The sequence below is a fragment of the Apus apus genome, chromosome 24, assembly GCF_020740795.1.
Source record: "Apus apus isolate bApuApu2 chromosome 24, bApuApu2.pri.cur, whole genome shotgun sequence".
NCBI classification, from domain to species: domain Eukaryota; kingdom Metazoa; phylum Chordata; class Aves; order Apodiformes; family Apodidae; genus Apus; species Apus apus.
In genome coordinates this window covers 5,808,574-5,824,319 of record NC_067305.1, presented here as the reverse complement: position 1 = coordinate 5,824,319, position 15,746 = coordinate 5,808,574, and the positions used below count along the sequence as shown (strand labels likewise).

The 15,746-nt window shown below is 62.1% G+C and overlaps 1 protein-coding gene across 1 annotated transcript; it reads left to right on the top strand.

Moving 5' to 3' along the window:
* The first annotated feature begins 226 nt into the window (after positions 1 to 226).
* On the top strand, positions 227 to 15,472 carry ARHGAP45 (Rho GTPase activating protein 45). The gene is given in 24 exon segments (XM_051639831.1): positions 227 to 342; positions 1,764 to 2,094; positions 3,582 to 3,725; positions 4,677 to 4,761; positions 5,184 to 5,256; positions 5,737 to 5,815; positions 5,898 to 5,944; positions 5,946 to 6,036; positions 6,209 to 6,273; positions 6,356 to 6,466; positions 7,041 to 7,121; positions 7,375 to 7,554; positions 7,688 to 7,825; positions 8,108 to 8,298; positions 8,591 to 8,724; positions 9,014 to 9,091; positions 9,363 to 9,461; positions 9,662 to 9,825; positions 10,278 to 10,466; positions 10,842 to 10,979; positions 12,170 to 12,408; positions 12,680 to 12,938; positions 13,333 to 13,435; positions 13,570 to 15,472. Coding segments are annotated over 24 exon segments (3,840 nt in total). The 5' UTR covers positions 227 to 252; the 3' UTR covers positions 14,301 to 15,472.
* The last annotated feature ends 274 nt before the right edge of the window (positions 15,473 to 15,746 follow it).

Sequence of the window (15,746 nt, the reverse complement as noted above, 5' to 3'; positions counted from 1 at the left end):
TCTCCTCGACCACTTCCCGCCAGGCTGGAGACGGGCCCGAGCCCCCCGAGGGGCAGCCGGGACCCTCCTTCCCCCCGGCCTCGCGCCCGGGGTGCGCGTTTGGCTTTTCCTGTTTCAGGTTCGTCTGCGAAGCCGATGAGGAAATAAGGCGGCGTCACACGCGCCCTCCTGACAGTTGGTCCCGGAGAATGTGGCCGGCGCGGTGAGCAGAGCGGGGGCACCCAGAGCAGGGGCTCGGCTGCTCCGGCAAACATGTTCTCCCGAAAGAAGCGGGAGCTGATGAAAACCCCTTCCATCTCCAAGAAAAGCCGGGCAGGAAGCCCTGTCCCACAGACCCTGCCGGTGAGTGTCCCTTGTCCCCCCGGTGGGGACCAAGAAGAGCTGCGGGGTCACCCTGCCCACAGAGCTGCTGGGAAGAGCCGTGGCGTGGGAAGCGTGGCCGTGGGCAGCTGGGCACAGGCAGGGGGTCGGCGAGGAAGGAGGAATGAGCCGTGGAAGGACCCTGCTCACTGGGCCTGGGGAGGATTTTGCCCCAGATGAAGGGGACGAAGCAGCCACCTGGGGGCCCGGAGGGTGAATGGGGCTGGGGAGGAAACAGGGGGGCTGTGGCAAAGGGCTGTGAAGGAAACGGGGGGCTGCGGCCGAGGGTTTGGTGGGGGCACAGAAACCCCCTGACCGCCCAGGGGACAGGGGCAGTAGCAGGGGGGGACACGCAGGCTTGGCCAGCCCCAGTGTCTGGGCTCTGCCATCTATTTATTTACTTGGGGCACCCCTTGTGCTGGAGGGGTGCTGGGGTGAAGCGCGTCGTCTCCGCAGGGCCGGCCGGGGCTCCCTGCGCACCCCGGCACTGCCCGCCCCGCGCCTGCGCTGCGCCCCGAGCGCCCGCCCGCCGCGCCCTGGCGAGGGGCACCCGGCCCTGGCCTCGCCCCCGGCCCCCGGAGAGCGGCCTATGGGTGGTGGCCGGAGGGATGCTGAGCCGGGCGGCCGGGAAGAACAGCTACAGCCCCGGCTGGGCCGTGCGCCGCCGGGCCAGCAACGCCGGCTGGCCCAAAGGCTGCCTGGACTCGCTGCCCCACGCGCCCGCCGTGCGGCTGACGGTACGGCCCGGTGGGGAGGGACCGGGGGGTCTCTGGGGCCACGGCACCCCGTGGGGGACGGGAACAGGTTTGCCAGGGTGGGGGTCTCCAGCCCCACGGTGGTCCAGCCAGCCCCAGGGGCAGCGCGGGGCTGAGCTGCCCGTGTCGCTGTCGCCCACGGCGGCGTCACGTTCTCAGTTTCTCGGTCTCTGCCTCATCGGTACCACCAACGGCTTCCGGCAGCGCCCGGCCGGGGATGCTGAGACCCAGCGCACTTGTCTCACACCTGGCTGGTCACTGACAGGGGCTGCTGCAGAGGCAAGGGTGGGACCTCCTCCCTATGCTGTGAGGACCCTCACTGGGCTGGTGGTCCCTGCACTTTGCAGTGCACTGAGAGGTGTCCCCATCCCTGCACCATCCCTGGCAGGATGGGGGCTGTGCCAGAGACCCACTGAAAAAGAGGAAGGGACACGGAGCCAGATCCTGCTGTCGCCTGGCTCTGCACGGTCCTCAGCCACCCCCCCTACTCCCCCTCGGGGGACAAGGAGCTTCAGCACGTGGGTGACCCCCAGATCACAGCTGGTCCCTCCGGGCTGGTGGCACGGGGGGTCCCGGGTGCTGCCCCCGCCCTACCCGAGCTGGGTCTCCCACCGTGTCCCGTGCCTCACGCTGGTCCCTCTCCCCCAGGATCTCTCCCGCAAGGATTGCCTGGAGGCGCCCGGTTCCGGCCTGGGGGAGCTGCCCCCAGCCAGCTCCAAGCTCAGCACCAGCCCCAGCACCGTGGGCACCCTCAAGCGCCCCAGCAGCCTCAGCCGTCATGCCAGTGCCGCCGGCTTCCCCCTCCCCGCCGCCGGCCCCAGGGCCGTGCCCAAGGGCCACAAAACCCCCACGTCCTACAGCTCCATGGAGGGCGGGGAGGGCCCCTTCATCGACCCCGAGGACATCTCCCAGCTGCTGGCGGACGTGGCCCGCTTCGCCGAGGCCCTGGAGAACCTGCGGGATGTGGTGCTGCGGGATGGTGAGTGCCGGGTGCCCCCGTTTCCCCCCAGCCCCGCAACCAGCCACAACTTCGGGGACAGCAAGGGAGCATCCCCGAGGACAAACCGGGCCCGTGGGTGGGGGTGTCGGGTCGGGAGGGTACCGGGACCCCCGGGGTGCCGTACGAAGCCGCGGGCAGGGGGTGGCGGGTGGCTGCCAGGAGCTCGGAGCCGGGATAACGCAGCTTCCTGCCTGCGAGCTATTTTCATCCGCCCGCTTTCCTGTTTACAGCGCAGCGGTACCAGCTGCCTGCCAGGGCCCCTAGCCCCGCGGGGCGCCGGGCACGGCCCCCTGCACCCCGACCCACCAGGCCACCCTCGCCGGATGGGGCCGATGCCCCCGCGCGGGGCCCGGTGGGCTGCGGTGCCGGTGTCCGCGGGGAGGGGTGGAGGGGACGGCGTCGAGCGCGTGGTCCCCGCGGCGCGGTGGGGCTGCGGGGGCGGGCGCACATGACGCCGTGTTTTCGGCGCTGGCTTCGCAAACATGTTGACACATCCCCACCCGGCCGGGCAGCGGCAGCGCCCAGGCCGGGCAGCGCTGCCGGCGGTCGGATCCACGGCCCGGCCGGTAGGAAAACGGCCGGGCACTGCGCTGCCGGGGGGGCCGTGGGGCAGCAGCCCGGGGGGCGATGCCTCCAGGTCTCTGCGAAGGTTTTGGCACTGCGGGGGCCGGACGGTGACCCTCCCCTCTCGGGATCCGCTGTTATTGCTGGACCCGGTCTGGGACAGCTGGACGGTGCCATCCCCGAGAGGGCAGCAAGATTTTGGAGAATCCAGCTCTTCTCCGCACCCATCTAGCCCCACTCCAAGGCCTGTTGGTCTCCCCACTTCCTACTCCAGAAGGAGCCTGGAAATGGTGGTGGAAACAGAGGGAAACCCCTTCCCGACCTCGAGCTGGGGCTGCGATGAGGAGGGAGGGTTTGCTGGGCAGTGGGTGCCAAACTCCTATCCCAGCGCTTCCCATCGGGAGGCTCCTCCCCTCCTGACAAGGCTGCCAGTGCCCCCAGCCCCGCACTGGGCTGGCGGGGATCCGGGCCGGACCCCCGGGATGGCGGCTGGAGCCCACGGAGGGGACAGTTCCCGGGGAATGATCCTGCAGGACACGGCTAGCCCGGCTGGACAGGGCACGGTGGCAGGACAGACCTGCCGCATCCCTGTCGGAGGCTGGGAGTGCCTGTCCGGCGGGGAGGAAGGGAAGGAAACAGGGAGGAAATTCCCAAACCGCTTTCAAGGGAAAAAATTTACTACTGAGGAAAAAATGCCTGAAAGGTCAGGCTGCTGCATCCAGGCGGGATGCAGCCGTGCCCATCCCAGGCAGCCCCGAAGCCACGAGAATAGGCTGCATGGTCCGGGAGCCTGATAGGATCCTGCCCAGGACGTGGCTGGGATGGGAGGCTCCAAAGGGCCTGACACGGGGCAGGGACACGGGGTGGGGATGCAGAGCAGCGTTTCGTGCCCTCTCTTGCAGACCCCAAGGAGCCCCAGCGGCCACTGGCCCACGAGTGCCTGGGGGAAACCCTGCGCATCCTGCGCCAGGTCATCAACAAGTACCCGCTGCTCAACACCCTGGAGACCCTGACAGCTGCTGGGACCCTCATCTCCAAAGTCAAGGGTGAGATGGTTGGGCTGGAAGCTCTGTCCTGCTCCCCTCCTGCGCCAGGGGTCTGTGGGGGGCTGCTGGGCATGGAGCTGCCCCACGGACAGGTGGGAGGGCAAAGGCACCAGCCTCCTGTTTCACTGTGGTTTGGTGTTAAGGGTGATGAGTGCCAGAAATGTCAGAGCCCAGGACCCTGTCTGGGGGTTTCCAAGTGCAGTCACAGGAAAAACACTTCAATAATGGGATCCTGCTCCTGGCAGAACCTTGTGTTTAGGCAAGTGGGGCCCATGGAGCCTAGTAACCTCCTGCCCACAGCTACACCCATGCAGAGGGGAGGCTGCACTAACCACAGGCGCAGCACAACATTCTGCGTCACCGCGCTGCTTCCTGGACACTGAGCAGCAGCCATGGGGACAGGAAGCCTAGTGGTGGGTGGCAGGAGGTCTGCCCTGGGGCTGGCCCCACATGGGGCCAAGACAGAGCCAGTCTGGGCTACCCATGTCCCCGGGGGGAGCAAGGGGCAGATCCCAGCCCCTCGCCGCAGCGGGGGCAGGCGCATCCCTGGGACTTTGCCAAGTGCTGTCTGTGCTGGTTCCTGCTGCTGCTGCCAGTGGTTCCACTTTCAGCTGTGGGTGAGAGCCCCCCCCCAAGCAGCAATCCCACCTTGGAGTGGACTCTGGAGAGACTGTAGGACAGTGGGGGTGAGGGAATGGGTCCATCCAGCAGTGCTTTTCTGACAGCTCTAGGTACCAGGAGTGAAGAGAAATGTGAGCCCAGTGATGCTGGCAGGGAAATCAGTCCTGGGGAAATGGGGGCAGAAACACTGAGCTAGACAAAGTCCATCAACCATAGGGATGGTCCCTTCCTTCTGCTGCTCCCTTGATCCTGATCCAGCCCCAGTCCCTCAGGCCCTTGAGACAGGGACAGGCTTGCAGTGACAGGGTGTTCCCATTTCCCCATTTCCAGGTTTCCATTATGAATCCAACAATGAGACGGACAAGCGGGAGTTTGAGAAGGCTGTGGAGACCATCGCCGTATCCTTCAGCAGCACGTAAGGGACTTTTGGCCAGTTGTCCCCTGGAGAAGGTCCCCCAATGGCCCTTGTCACCCCACCAGCCAGGACACATGGCCACCCCTTACCCATGCACAACCCCAGTGGTGGCTGGTTTGGGGACCGGGGTGATGCCCTGGGGAAGGCAGATTCCCTCCTCCTGCCAATTTTTCCAGCACCAGGGAGGGACCCCAAAGCCTGCAGCCTCCATCTCCCCATCCCTCTCCAGTGCTGGGCCAAGTTCTGCTCCTCCAAGAGTCACACAGAGCTGGGCTGATCCCCACTGAATCCAGCACTGCAGCTCCCACTGCCCCAGCCCTCACCCAGTCCCTCAGAGCAGGACCAGGTGCTGCAGGGTGACAGCCCAGGTTGTCACTGCCCGTCCTCCCTCCCTGAGCCCAACCCTTCTCATCTCATCACAGCGTGTCTGAGTTCCTCATGGGGGAGGTGGACAGCAGCACCATCCTCTCCATCCCACCCAGTGACCAGAACCAGGTGAGTGACGCCCAACTCCCCCAACGTGAGGCTGGGGCTGTGCCAGCTGGGAAGGGGCTGAGCCCCCAGCCCCAAACCAGGGATCCCCAGCTCACCCCCCAGACTGGCAGGGCTGCCTGTGTCTTGCCTGCATGCTCCTGTCCTCACCGCCATCCCAAGAAGGGGAAAAGCCCCCTGGCAGCTCGATCCAAAGGGCAAGGTGGCTCAGGAAGGGATGGAGCAGCTGTAACAGAGGCAGAAAACAGCTCTGGTTGCTCTCCATAGCTCTGCCCTGAGCTGGTGGCACAGAGCCACCAGTGGCAGTGCTCCAGTGACATTCCTGGTTGCTCATGGCCTTTCCATAGGGCCACTGGCTGGGCACAGAAGACTTCCAGAGAGGTTCCAAGAGCTCTGGGTTTCTGCTGCTTCCATGTGCCAGCCCCTCCAGCTACTCCCCTTCCTCTTCTCTGATCAGCCCCTTTTCTTTCCTAATTCCCAAAGACCATGGAGAGCCTCTATGGTGGGATCCCAGGGCCTGGGGGAGATGGCACCCTTGCAGGCATGGAAAGCTACGACACGGGTAAGCAGCAGCTCTGGGTGTGGGGTGTGGTGAGCACAGTGGCCGTGGCACTCGCTGCGTCTCTGTCCTTGTCCCCTGGCAGGGCGCCCTCCAGCCGAGGAAGTGGATGTGATGCTGCAGCGCTGCGAGGGGGGGGGTCGATGCTGCCCTCCAGTATGCCAAAAACATCTCCAAGTACATGAAGGACCTCATTGGGTACCTGGAGAAAAGGACCATGCTGGGTGAGACGGGGAGGAGGGCGGGAGGGTCCTCTCCACAGCTGGGCTGAGGGAATCAGGCACTGCAGGGACAGTGGTGAACTGAATTTCCTGGTTTATTTTTCCAAAGGAAACCAATCAGCAGGGGAATCCTGGTGTCTCATTTGTCTTTTCACTTCCAACCTTTTTCTTCCAGAGATGGAATTTGCCAAAGGGCTTCAGAAGATGGCAAACAGCTGCAAGCAAACTATCAGTCAGGAGGTAAGGCCATGTGTCCCTAAAGCCACCCAGTGTCCAGGCCATCAGTGCAGGGCTCAGTGTGGTGTGTTTTCTCATTTCTCAGGCCAACATGCCTTTCCTGTCCATCTACCTGCTGTCCCTGGAGCAGGACATGGAGCACGGGACATCAGTGCTGCAGGCTGCCAGCACTCTGCAGCACCAAACCTTCCTCCAGGTGAGAGGATGAGAGGCTGCCTGGGATGGGTCTTCCATAGTGCTGGACAATGAGGGAGGCTGGAGGGCTTCTTCTGCCACAGGCAGCTTTTCCCAGAACTGGGATCCTGTTCCTGCTTGGGCTCAGCATTCTCTGGCTTTGCTCTGGCCTGGTGTCCAAGCTCTCAATAATTTGCTGGGTCCTTTGAGGGGTTAGATAGAAGGTCTAGGAGAAATGCCTTGGCTCTGGCAAATTGAACAGTAGCTCCTCATGTGAGGCCTCTCTGCATCCCCACGTTCCCCTCCAGCCCAGCCCAAGCTGTGTCCATCTCCCACGGAGAGTTACTCTCTGGGAGGGCATGATGTCCTCTTGGTGCTGAGGGTGGCTCTGCCTTAGCTCAATCAGGAGGAAACGGCACCTGGTGCTTCCCAGGCTGCAGATTTTCAGCCAGGACCCTCTCCCCCCCGAAACCCAGCCCAGATGGGCTGGGGAATGAGAACAACCACCGGAGAGAACTCACTGCTCCTTGCAAAGCCACGTGTGGAGCGAGCGCCGAGCTCAGCACCCGCGGGGCTTTTCCTCCCTCCTGCTGCAGCCGCTGACCGTGAGGCGCCTCGAGCACGAGAAGCGGCGCAAGGAGCTGAAGGAGCAGTGGCACCGGGCACAGAGGAAGCTGGTGAGTGACAGCCCTGCAGACGGGCTGGGTTTGTGCTCCCCCAGCCCAGCCGGGGCACCCCGGGGCACGTCCCCCTCGGAGCATGGACCCCTGCCCCTCTCCCGGCGTGTTGGGTGCTTTGTCCCAGGGTGCTTCCGCTGTGCTGGGGGAGAGCTCAGAAAGATGGGGCCAGGAGAGGGTCCCCAGGAGGTTGTGGGGTAACGATCCCTCGCGGAGCTCAGCCCTCACCCTGGGTGGCTGCTCTCACCTGCAGCAAGAGGCAGAGGTGAACCTGCGCAAGGCCAAGCAGATCTACATGCAGCGCAGCGAGGAGCACGACAAGGCCAAGTACATGGCTGTGAAAGCAGAAGAGGAGCAGCAGAACACCACGGGCAGCATCACCACCAAAACCCTGGACAAGAAAAGGCGGCTGGAGGAGGAAGCCAAGAACAAGGTAGGGACATGACAGCTCTGGTCTCGGGCATGGTGCAGGAATGCCTGGAGGAGCAGGGTCTTGAGTGAAGAGTTGTTCACCTTGTTCTCCTCACTTATGAACTGGTTGTATCTCTTGCTCTCCCACTGCTCAGGCAGAAGAGGCCATGGCCACGTACAGGACTTGTGTTGCAGACGCAAACACCCAGAAGCAGGAGCTGGAGGACACCAAGGTGAACTCCCTGCGGCAGATCCATGAAGTGATCAAACAGAGTGACCAGGTCATCAAGACGGTGAGTGGGGCTTGGGCTGCCCCGGGGCAGGGGGTGGTTGGTCCCTGCTCAGGAGAGGGGCAGAGCTGCCTCTCTCGTCAGACCCCATTTCAGAGGAGGTCCAGGAGGATGTGGAGCTCTCCTCACTCACTTGGGCTCTCAAGAGCCAAAGCTCAAGGCTGCAGACCAGGCACCTCACTGTGCTCCCGAGTCCCCACCCAACCCTGAGCCCCTCGTCCCTCCGCTGCCGTCACTGCACGCAGCTGCACAGCTCACCTCTGCTTTTCTCGGCGTTGTTTTTAGGCCACAATCTCCTTCTACCAGATCATGCACATGCAGACGGCTCCGCTGCCCGTCAACTTCCAGACGCTGTGCGAGAGCAGCAAGCTGTACGACCCGGGGCAGCAATACGCCTCGCACGTGCGGCAGCTGCAGCGCGGGGACGAGCCCGACACCCAGTACGACTTCGAGCCCTACGTGTCACACAACGTCTGGTAGGGAGAGGGACGGGATCACCGCGGGTTTTCACTCCTCTGCCCTGTCCCTGGGCTGTGCCCTCCTGCAGAAACTGCCCTCCCATGGGCATGAGGGCAGCTCGGGTGGGGAAGGCGGGGCTGGACCAGCTGGGAATTCCTTCACATCCTCCAACGGCTGGGACGGGTTGTCCAGTATTTACCAGAGGACTGTAAACCCCAAGAGAGGTGGAGAGCAGTCAAGAATGAGGTTTTCAGGCATCCTTCCTTCTCATCCACTCAGACATTCCTTCTCCTTCTTTCTGCCCAGCAGGTCCCCCTTTAGTCGCACACGGAAAGGCAGCTTCAGCACCACCGACTTCCCCCCCAGCGCCGATGGGGGCGGCTCGGAGGGAGGAGCAGGAGCCAAGGAGCAGCCGAGCGGGGCCGGGGCGGCCGAGCGCAGAGGTGAGCTGGGCAGGGGGGTCAGCATCTCCCTCCTCCTGCTCAGGAGCAAAGCAGGACCCTGTGGGCACCGAGAGGGCTTCTGTGGGACACAAAATTTCCTGAAGGACATAGAATCAACGTGCTAGAGTTGCCTTACAGGCCATTCTCCTCCTTCCCATCCCTTCCTTCCCTTGCTGGATGTGTTACCGAAGGCGTTACAACCCCACCAGCCCCTTCCCCAGCCTGTCAACAGGAAACCAACCAGCTTCCCTCCGTGATTTAAAATTGCACTATGTGTTTTCCTCTGCAGGTGGGAGGGGACACCAGGTCCACAAATCCTGGCCAACCTCTGTCACGGAAGGTGACAGCAGCCTGGGTCCAAACACAGGTAGATCCCAAGAACAGTCAGGCAGGATCTGTCTCTTCTCCTTTTCTCTGCCTTGTAACAACACTGTGTTGTAAATACCTGCTCTGATCCCAGGCTTCAGCAGGAGGGGATGGGATAGGATGTGGGACCAGCAGGCATTGCAGGGGCACACACAGCCCCTGCCCACTCCTGGAGCTGCCACAGCCATGCAGGACACACGGCTCCTGGCAGGGTGCTCTGGGGAGACACAACCTCACCAGCCACCTCACCATTCCTGGGTTTCCTTTGGCAGGTGAATTCAGCCCCAGACTCCAGCGACTGGCTTCCAATGGCCCCGTGTCCTCCAGCGAGGAACTGGAGAAGGACGAGCCCTCTGCCACCTTCGAGCAGGGTACGTGGAGCTGGAGGTTTCCCACCAGGAGCCCAACAGTCTTTCCTTTAGCAAGGGGGAAGCTCTGCTCAGCCCAGCTGGGACAGCTGAGCTGGGGCTGTGCAGGCTCTTTGGGCAGCGACCCTCCTGCTCGAGCTGTGCTGACCCTTCCCTCCTCTGGAGCAGGGATGCAGCTGCATTTCCTTCTGTTCTGCTCTCAGGCATCAACGGGATCACCCCGGAGCTGGTGGCTCCAACAGGGCCTTTCCGAAACGTGGGCTTGTCCAAGGCTGCCCAGACCCACCGGCTGAGGAAGCTCCGCGCCCCGTCCAAGTGCCGGGAGTGCAACAGCTACGTTTACTTCCAGGGAGCAGAATGCGAGGAGGTAAAACTGGGAGAAGTGGGAAGAGATCGTGGCAGGTGGAAGCGATGCAGGACATGTCTCATGAAGGGGGTGACCTCACTGGTCCAGTGGGTCCCTGGGAGCCACACGCAGTGTCCGGCCGTGCAGTGGTTCCCTGGGGTGTCATGGGTTTGCTGTAGGAACCGGGAGCTCCAGCATGGAGCCGTGGGTGTAACTACAGCCAGGAGCTCCAAGTTCCCAGGGGTAGCAGAGGTACCAGCCCAACCTTTGGGGCAGGACACCCTTAGCCCAGCTCTGCCCTGTGTTTAGGAAGACATCCCTCCTTTGAGAGGGGTCCGTGCACTTTGCCCTGGTCCTGGGGAGTCCCCAGGAAAGCGTCTCTCCCTTTGCCCCCCTGCTCAAGGCTCTTGGGGTGATGCCCCATGTCTCTCAGGGCTGTCTCCCACCTCCACGCCCTTCCCCTTGTTTTCCAGTGCTACCTGGCCTGCCACAAAAAGTGTCTGGAAACTTTGGCCATCCAGTGTGGGCACAAGAAACTCCAAGGGAAGCTGCAGCTTTTTGGGCAGGACTTCATGAAGGCCTCTCGGGGCAGCCCGGATGGCATCCCCTTCATTGTCAAGAAGTGCATCTCTGAGATCGAGAAGCGGGCACTGAAAACCAAGGTGACGCACTCTCTTTTCTCTCTTCCCTCTTCTGCTGAGCTGGTGCTGCTTTCTCTTGAAAGGCTCATCTGCCTCAGCAGGAAACCAAACAGACTCATTTTTCATATTACTGGAGGCAGGAAGCCAGAAAGTCCCAGGCGATAACCTTGGCCCTGATACCCCAGACTCTGACCTTGGAAACTCACTTCTCTTGCCTCCTTCTTTGAAGCAGGAATGACAGTAACGTCTGAGCTGGGAGGGGATGTCCCAGAATGACTTCTGAGAGGGATTTTCCAACCCAAAAAGCAAGGGTGGGAGCTGGGAGCTCACTGTTGTGTGCAAACCTGAAAAGAAACATCTCGTCTTGCCTCATCTCCACTTCTCTCTCTTCTGCAGGGCATCTACCGAGTTAATGGTGTCAAGACCCGCGTGGAGAAGCTTTGTCAGGCATTTGAGAACGGGAAGGAGCTGGTGGAGCTGTCCCAGGCCTCCCCTCATGATATCAGCAACGTCTTGAAGCTCTACCTGAGGCAGGTGAGGTGCTGGTGGTACCTTCTGCTGGGGGGAGGCAGTGGCCAAAGAACTGACTTCCCAGAGACAAACCTGGCTCCACCAAGTCACCTCTGGCAGGACCGATTCTGCTGATCCTGAGCTTAGTGCTGGTACTGCTGGGGCAGGGAGCCAGGAGCAGGTCTGCAGTGGAGATGTGACCGCGTGCAGGGTGGGGAAGAGCCAGCACCCCCCCGGCCGAGCTGGCTGCAGCTCCTGCTCCTGGCAGGGCTCGGATCTGCGGAACAACAACTTGCAGAAACACCGAACCCTTCCCCCCCAAATTGGGGAACCTGCCCGCGGAGGGGGAAGTGATCAGCAAAGGCTCCGCACGGCAGGGCCGGGTCAGCTCCCTGCCCCCGGCAGGGCTGTGTCCCTCGGGTCCCCCCGCGGTGGCTCATCCAGGGGCTGTGTCCAGCTCTCAGCGTTTCTCCACCCCCAGCAAACACCAACACACAAACTCAAAAACTGGCCGTGTAAATGTCACCCACATCCTCCAACAGCCACCACAAGGCAGAGGAGAGGAAGCAGCTTCTCCTTGGCAGCCACCCCATCAACCTGTGGTGCTGCTGCTCTGGGGGGGCTGGTGCAGCCCAGCAGAAGGGCTCCCATGTGTCACCCCGGGCATCTGGCTCAGCTCAAGGAGGGAGCCTTGTCCCGGGGTCCCCTGCACACAGAGAAGGGCTCTGAACCACCTCTGTGGTTTCTCCCGAGAAAACAGAGTGGAAAGAGAGGAAGGAACCAGTCCTGAGCCACCAACCAGCTCTTGCTGCAGAGAAAAGGCTTTAAACTCCCTCTAAAGGGCCGGACTATGGGGAACCCGCTGTGCCCCTCCCCAAACCATCTGCTTAATGCAGAACCAGCAGTTAGTTGAGGCCCTGCTCGGCTGTTTTGTCCCAACTTCAAAGCACGAGTTTCCACCCAACCACAGCCCTGCCTCGGCTGCACCGACCGCACCCTGCCCGAGCTGGGACAAACGGGGCTGGATTTCCCTGCTTCGGGAGATGGATAAATGAACATTACCTGTGGGCAGCAGGCTGTGCAAGCCCTGGGGATGTTTCCTGCTGTAGAAAGGCCGCTGGTTTCCTCTGCTGAACAGCACGGAGCAGGTTGAGGTCTCCCGGGCCAGAAGCACAGCTCTCCAGCCCCATCTTCTCCCCTGCTCTCACTCGCAGCTGCCAGAGCCCATTATGCCCTTCCGGATGTACAACGAGCTGATGGGGCTGGCCAAGGAGAGTCTGCAGGGCGGGGAGGCCAAGGCCAAGGGCGGAAAGGGTGGCCCTGCGCTGGTGGACAAAGGAGCTGACACAGACAAGGTGGTGGTGAACCTGGTGCTGAGGCTGAAGGAGCTGTTGAGGGACCTTCCCTGGGAGAACATGGCCACGCTTCAGTACCTCCTGCAGCACCTGAGGAGGTGAGAAGGGCAGGTCCAGAGCCCTTGCGGGTGATGGGGCACCTTCCCTTGCTTCCCTGGAGTGGGAAGGCAAGTGCAGCCTCCCCAGAGGACCTGCACTGCTGGTGGGGACATCCCAGCCCCCTCTGGAGCAGGGAGGCAGATCCGTGGCTGCAGCTACTTCTCTGCTGCTCACGAAGCTGGTGTGTGCCCCAAGAGAGGCACTGCCAGCCCAGTGTCTCCACCCAGCCTGTCTCCCTCCCTGCTCTCACAAGTTGTTCCTCTTCCCCAGGATTGTGGAGGTGGAACAGGACAACAAGATGACCTCAAGCAACCTGGGCATTGTCTTTGGGCCAACACTGATGCGCCCAAGGCCCACAGATGCCACCATCTCCTTGTCCTCACTGGTTGATTATCCCCACCAAGCTCGCATCATCGAGGCACTCATCATCTTCTACTCAACCATCTTTGAGAACGAGGAGACAGCAGCCCTGCCCGACTCCAGATTTGCCACAGACAGCAAGGAGGGGGCAGCCAGCTGCTCGGATGGGGTAGGAGTCCTGGGGGAGGGAGCGCCCCTCGGGGTCCCAGCTGACCCAGGGAGCCTGCTCGTGTTGCAGCTGGGAGGTCCTGCAGCCACCTCAACACCCCCAAGCTCTGCCCTGACCTTCCCCATCCTGGGTCCAGCCAGCAGTGTTGCCCTTCCCCAGGGAAACCTGCTTTGCTTTGGCACATCCCTGCCTGCAGCCCCACTCCACTCACAGGTGATTTTGTGTCCCAAAAGAACAGCCTCAGTGGGTGAAGCAGGCAGGGATGGATGGAGCCGATGTGCCTTTACCATGGCACCAAGCTGGCATTTCTGCCCCAAACATGCCCTAGAGCTGTGTCTCAGTAAACAGGAACATTTTCTCCTCTGTGCCCTCACAGCTGCTCCTCTCCCCTCAGGCCAACACAAGCTCCCAGCCCGCGGCTGCTCCCGGCAGCATCCCCTACCTTGAGCTGCCCTCGGAGAAGGGGAATTTGGGTTATGGCACCGAGTCATTCCCAGGTGAGTGACGGTGGCAGGTCCCTCGGGTGTGGCACCGAGGGCGGCAACAGCCAGTCCCGTCCCGAGGACCGGGTTTGCTGAGCAGCTCCTGGGGCTGCCGTGGGAGCGTGACACCGGGCTCCCCTGTCCCACAGAGCCCGGGGACCGCTCCGTGGACTCCGACTCAGAGCTGGAGGACAGCGGGGAGCTGCTGGCTGCCACGGACGGGGACCCCCGGACCCGGCTGACCAAGCAGGAGAGCGAGACCAGCACAGACGACGCTCAGTTCTGCGACGACGGCAGCGAAGGGCAGCGGAGCCGCAGCTGCAGCCTGGGGCAGGCGGACGCGCCCCCGGGAGAGGAGCACAGCGACACAGAGGAATTCCCGGAGAGCCCCCCCCGCTGCCACCGCCCGCGGCAACACAAACCAGTCCAACAACACCCCCCAGGCGAGGGGGCAGGACCCAGGGAGGCCCCAGGCGTAGGCAGAAAGCTGCGCGGTTGGAGGGGGCGGCCCCGGGGGTCGGTGTGGCAGCCGCAGGCAGGGCCGCGCTGGTCGTGGCTGCAGCTTTCACACAAAACCCCTGAGCCCCCCGGCTGCGGCGGGGAGGGGCTGCTGGGAGCCCCCCATGCCCAGCAGCCCATGGAGCACGTTCCTTGGGAAGGAGCCAGAGCAGAGCCCTCCCCTTGCCCGGGACCGGGAAGGAGCCCCGGGCTCTGCTGTGCCCGGGCTGGGGGGAGTCGGGTGGGAACCACCCAGAGCACCTTGCCCAGGCCCTGCCCGGGGCCGTTACCATCTATAACCGACCAGACCAGGCAGCCAGAACCTGGCTGTGAATTCACCAGCTCTACATTCCCCAGGGACACGGGGCTCACCCAGCACTGAGCCCTTCCCAGCTCTGACAGGGTCTGACTGGAACTTACGGGCATTTTTCCGCTTGTGAGGAGCCACAGGAAGTGACCCACAGGCACAGAGCAGGCTCAGGGACAGGTGTGCCTGGCTGCAGGGTCCTGAGCATCACCTGTTCTCTCAGGGGTGGGTTTTTGATAGACATTTGGTCTCCAAAAACCAAAGGAATTCCAAGGCAGAGCTGGGCAAGAGCTGCCTCCTCCTCAGGACCCATGGCCTGAGCCCAGGCCAGCAGGAGGGAACCTTCACCATGGACCCCACTACCTCTGCTGGCAAAGGAACTGGGAAGCTTAGACAAGACCAAAGGATTATTTTTTTTAAAGCTACAAGAGTTTTCTGCACTGAAGCATAGAAGAACAAGTAGATTTTAAGCTTAGAAAGAGCCAAAAGCTGTTTCCTTCTGTTACCCTGCTTGTACCTGGGCTGTGTTCCTGCTGCCAGCACCGAGCCACTGGACCCCTGCCCCAGGAGACCAGGAGCTCCCACCTGGGGATGGAGGTGCAGGAACCTCACACCCAAAGCTGGTTTGTAAGGATTAGCCAGACCCTGAGAGGCCAGACACTGGACCATCCCTGAGCACACGAGGCCTCACAGCTCCCAGGCTGGAGGGACAGTGAGGGGCCAGGGGGGGACTCCAGCCAGGGAAGCTGAGCAGGAGCAATTCCAGCTGAATATTCACCCAGTGGCACGGGGGGTGGGGAGGAGTGGGTGTTATTTGCATCCCATTACTGCAGAACTGGGCAATCAGCCAGGGGTTTGACCCCTGAAGAGGATTAGGATAACAGAGCCCTCCTAAACTGGTGGGAAACACATGCCAGCACGGCAGGTTCCAGGTACACATCCCCAGAGATCATTCACAGTCAGTTTATAACTGAGCCAAAGAAGAGCTTGAGGTACCTGCAAGACGTTCTGCTCCACAGCTCTTCACTGGATGGGTGGGTTTTCCCAGCAGGTGGTTCCCAGCAGTGCAGCTGGTGCCAGGTCCAGGTGTGTGTGTGTGTGTGAGGGATGGGAGCTGCACAGGGTCCCCAGGGAGCAGGGACCCGTGTCAGCCCAGCCTGGAGAGTGGAACGTGTTTGTCTTGAGGTGTCTGTGCTGCTGTGTGTCATGCCATGCTGTGTTCAGATGGACATGCTTCCAGAAATAATAAAACCTGTGTTCCAACCCTGTGTCCATCCCAGAGATCCGAGTCCTGCATCCCCACAGGAACACTCTGGGTATCTCCAGGCAGCAAAATGAAGTTTTAAAACCCTCAAGAGACCTGGAAGAAAAAATGTCCCAAAACAAGGGCCAGAGAGTGAGACAGAGATGAGCAAGGAGGGAAGCCTGAGCCAATGTCCAAACCACCCAGGAGAGCTGGACGTGGGGTGAGAAAGGTGGGAACTTGAGAGGCCAGAGGCTCCAGAGCAGGGAGAGACCAAG